Source organism: Loa loa, assembly GCF_000183805.2.
Source record: "Loa loa unplaced genomic scaffold supercont3.199, whole genome shotgun sequence".
NCBI classification, from domain to species: domain Eukaryota; kingdom Metazoa; phylum Nematoda; class Chromadorea; order Rhabditida; family Onchocercidae; genus Loa; species Loa loa.
Genome location: NW_018108379.1, coordinates 13,197 through 16,524, shown reverse-complemented (window position 1 = coordinate 16,524; position 3,328 = coordinate 13,197). Strand labels below are relative to the sequence as shown.

At 28.8% G+C, this 3,328-nt stretch overlaps 1 protein-coding gene across 1 annotated transcript; it reads left to right on the top strand.

The window, feature by feature from the left end:
* Positions 1–2,292: 2,292 nt before the first annotated feature.
* On the top strand, positions 2,293–2,645 carry LOAG_18116 (hypothetical protein; the record flags this gene model as incomplete). Its single annotated transcript, XM_020450784.1, has 2 exons — positions 2,293–2,406; positions 2,541–2,645. The coding sequence occupies 2 exons, from the start codon at positions 2,293–2,295 to the stop codon at positions 2,643–2,645; spliced, it is 219 nt and encodes a 72-aa protein (XP_020305490.1).
* Positions 2,646–3,328: the final 683 nt, after the last annotated feature.

Genomic DNA, 3,328 nt, shown 5'->3' with positions numbered 1-3,328 from the left:
CGATAGAAATGCTTGACATTAATTTGTGATTAAACTTGCAAAGTTTTGAAGATTTTATAAATATTTTGCAAAAAATATTTGAAAATAATTTGAATCGAAAAAAAGCAATTCTGCGAAAAGTAAAAAGTTTTTTCCTGGAAAAAAAGTAGTTTTTTACTTTATCAATATTAATAATTATAATTATCAATGTTGTGTTGATTAATTACTCTGTGAAAAAGTGGATTACTTAGCTTTAACAAATTTCATTTTGCTATCGCTTGTTCTACGATTAATGTTATTTCTTATAGGTTAACACAAAAGTAATGTATGGGTCAACATAAACTTCTTTTGAAACTTGAGAAGATGTGGTACAATATAACTATTAAAAAAGATTATAAAATTATAAAATGAAATTTACAAGCAGAAAAAAAATCCAAAAAAAACAAAAAGTAAATGAAAGCTGAAAAAAGTTTAAAAAAGTTTTAAATTGTGTGGAATAAAATTAAGTTACAGTTCATTTTCATCAATTTCTTGGCAGCTTTTTCGCAGCATTATCAAATAATATTCTCGGAGAACAATATTTCACTGCTTTTTAAATTTGATGAATTTTTTTAAATTTTCATTTCTAATCGTAATCATATCATTATTCCATACAATCGATTTACTGAAGAATGTATCGATGGAATCAACTGGAAATAGAGAAATACAAAACAATAAAATGAGCAAGAAGTATAGTAAAATATAGAAACTAATAAGTAAAAGTTGAAAAAAAATAATTAATTAATTCGAATTAACTTAATATATAATCTTTGCTCTTCAAATCTCAATATCAGTAACAGAAAGGAAACCTTTGATATCCTTGATGATTTTATGTTGAAACTAACTTTGCTATTATTAAAATTGATCATATCAATAGTCGAAATTTATCAATAAATCTAGGAACAATTAAAAATGTATTTTATTACTTCCGGTTGTTATGCAAACCAACTTTTGAACCTTATGTTCAATTAGCAATGTAATGTTTTTTTTCCTTTTCGATGAGATCTTTTTTCTTCTTTTTTTTTTCTCACATCAAATTTTTTTACAAAGTTTCTTTTAGAATTTTTTTGAAAGATAATTTTTTGAATTTCGAATCTTTCTTTTTTTCGATGAAATTTTCATTTTTTTTTGACAAAGTTTCATTTCAACAAATCTGTAATAAAATTTACAAATAAATTTTCTTCCTGAATCTTTTCTTTAGGATAATTTGGGCACTTTTTTTTGCTTATAATGCATTATTAAATCAAATATTTCAAACCAATGTATTTTTATCACCGAAAAAAAAAAAAGAAAAAAGAACATAGAATTTATTGATCATAAAAGGGAACGGATAAACAACAAAATATGAATAAATTTGATAGGTAAATAGTAACAAAATAAAAACTGAAAAATCGTAAATACTGCAAAAGTTTTTTTCTGATGCGAAATTTAAATTTTGCAAATAATTTGAAACTCCAAATGTCAAGCGGTGTCTCATTATTTTTAACAATAAAAATTTTATAGTTGGTTATGTTTAAATGTATAAATATGTGGCAATTCGATCATTTGATTATGGTTCTGATAATGGTATCAATTAGACAGCATCGAAGTATTTGTCTTTTAAAGTTTCAAGAAAATTTAGAAAAGTACTGCTTGTGTATATAATAAAACATATGACATCGAACATAGGGATAACAGAGGTCAGAAAGTCATTGCAAATTACATTGAATAGATGATTGAACAATGTTAATGATATTATATGTATATAAATCACACTGTTTCAGGCATACTTTTCGTCCTTTTCAATTATTAACATCTTGGTTTCGTCTATCTTACAAAATACGCAACCGGAATTTCATAGAAATCGATAATTCGTTTGTTGTCGATTGCAAACCAACAAACTCGAAATGTTCAAGAAATACTATTACCAGCTCCTTTCTTTGACATAGACTGTATGGCAATCGTTCATACAGTTCTCAAATTGCTGATATCGTTTAAAAATCTAAGCGGTCAGATCCACTTGTAGTATTATTAACATCCTAAACTTCCACCAAATAATTCATTAGGTAGCAAATAAAACATCCATCATTCAAATCAAAACAGTATTTTTTTTTTGTTTATGTAAGCATATTTTTCAGCTTTTTTTTGCTGAAATCGCGAGGAGAAGCAGTGAATCAACAATTGCTTTGATACTGTTTTGATGTATTGTAGGTATAGATCTGTGCAATGTAAATTAATATTGTGCATCCACTGTGTTTATATTCTCTAATAATAATAATTCTTGTGACTCCAGAAATGACCTCAGAATTGACCTCGGGACTGACCTCAGAACTATCCCAGGATCCACCCTATTCGAGGAAGAAGAAGGTCCTGAGCGCCAAATCATTTTCGAAAGGCGTGTTCCAACAGGTGAGTGAGAAAGATGATGACGGGCGTCATTTGGTCTTTGGTCCCTCTTTTGTTCATATTGATTTTATAATTGTTGAATTCATTCCTGTATTACCGAGTTTTGAGGAATAAAGGTATAATTATCCAAGTTTGAGGTACTACCACTGAAGAGGCAGAAAGAACCGTCAGTTTTTGTCATGGTTGAAGAAAATCGTCCACAAAATTTGGTTCGACCGACCCGATTCGAGCAAGCGACCTAAGGATTCGATCAAGAAAGAAGCAAGTAACTCTTATTCAATCAGGAAAGAAACAAAGAAGAGAATAATTCTTATTCGCATCAGCTCATAACAAAGCTTAAAAGTGAGGTCGTAAAAAGAAGTATGAGTGTAAACGAATCAAGAAAGGAAAATTCTCTTCCCTATCTCATTACAAGAAATTTGAAATGTCTAGAGAGTACCGTGAGAAAGGTTGTTGAAAAAACAATAGAACTACGAGAAAAGGATTTACCAGAAAGATTAAGGTACGAAAGAATAATGGAATGGTTAAAAGGATAAAAATCTGATATTGAGAACAAGTAATAGTGTTGGACGGTATAATCTTCAAAGCAAATTATTTGGAGATACAGTGGAAAGAATTGCTACGTTCAACAAAATGATATGAATGAGAGAACAGCGTTGAGTTATACGAAGATTACTTGTATGAGGAAGACTGTCTATTTGACAAGGGAAATAAGTTTGTTGTGAAAGACCTTTGTTGTGAAAGTTTGAATTGTCTGAGTTGAATAGTTTCAGCAACGATATATTTGATATTTATTTGTGTAGGAGAGTAACCAAAGAACTTCTTTATTGACAGGATAATATGCAAATCTCTTTAAACATAATATCGACCCAAGCCAATAGACTTTAAATTTGGTAAATAATGGACAGTTGGAATAAGCGAAGAG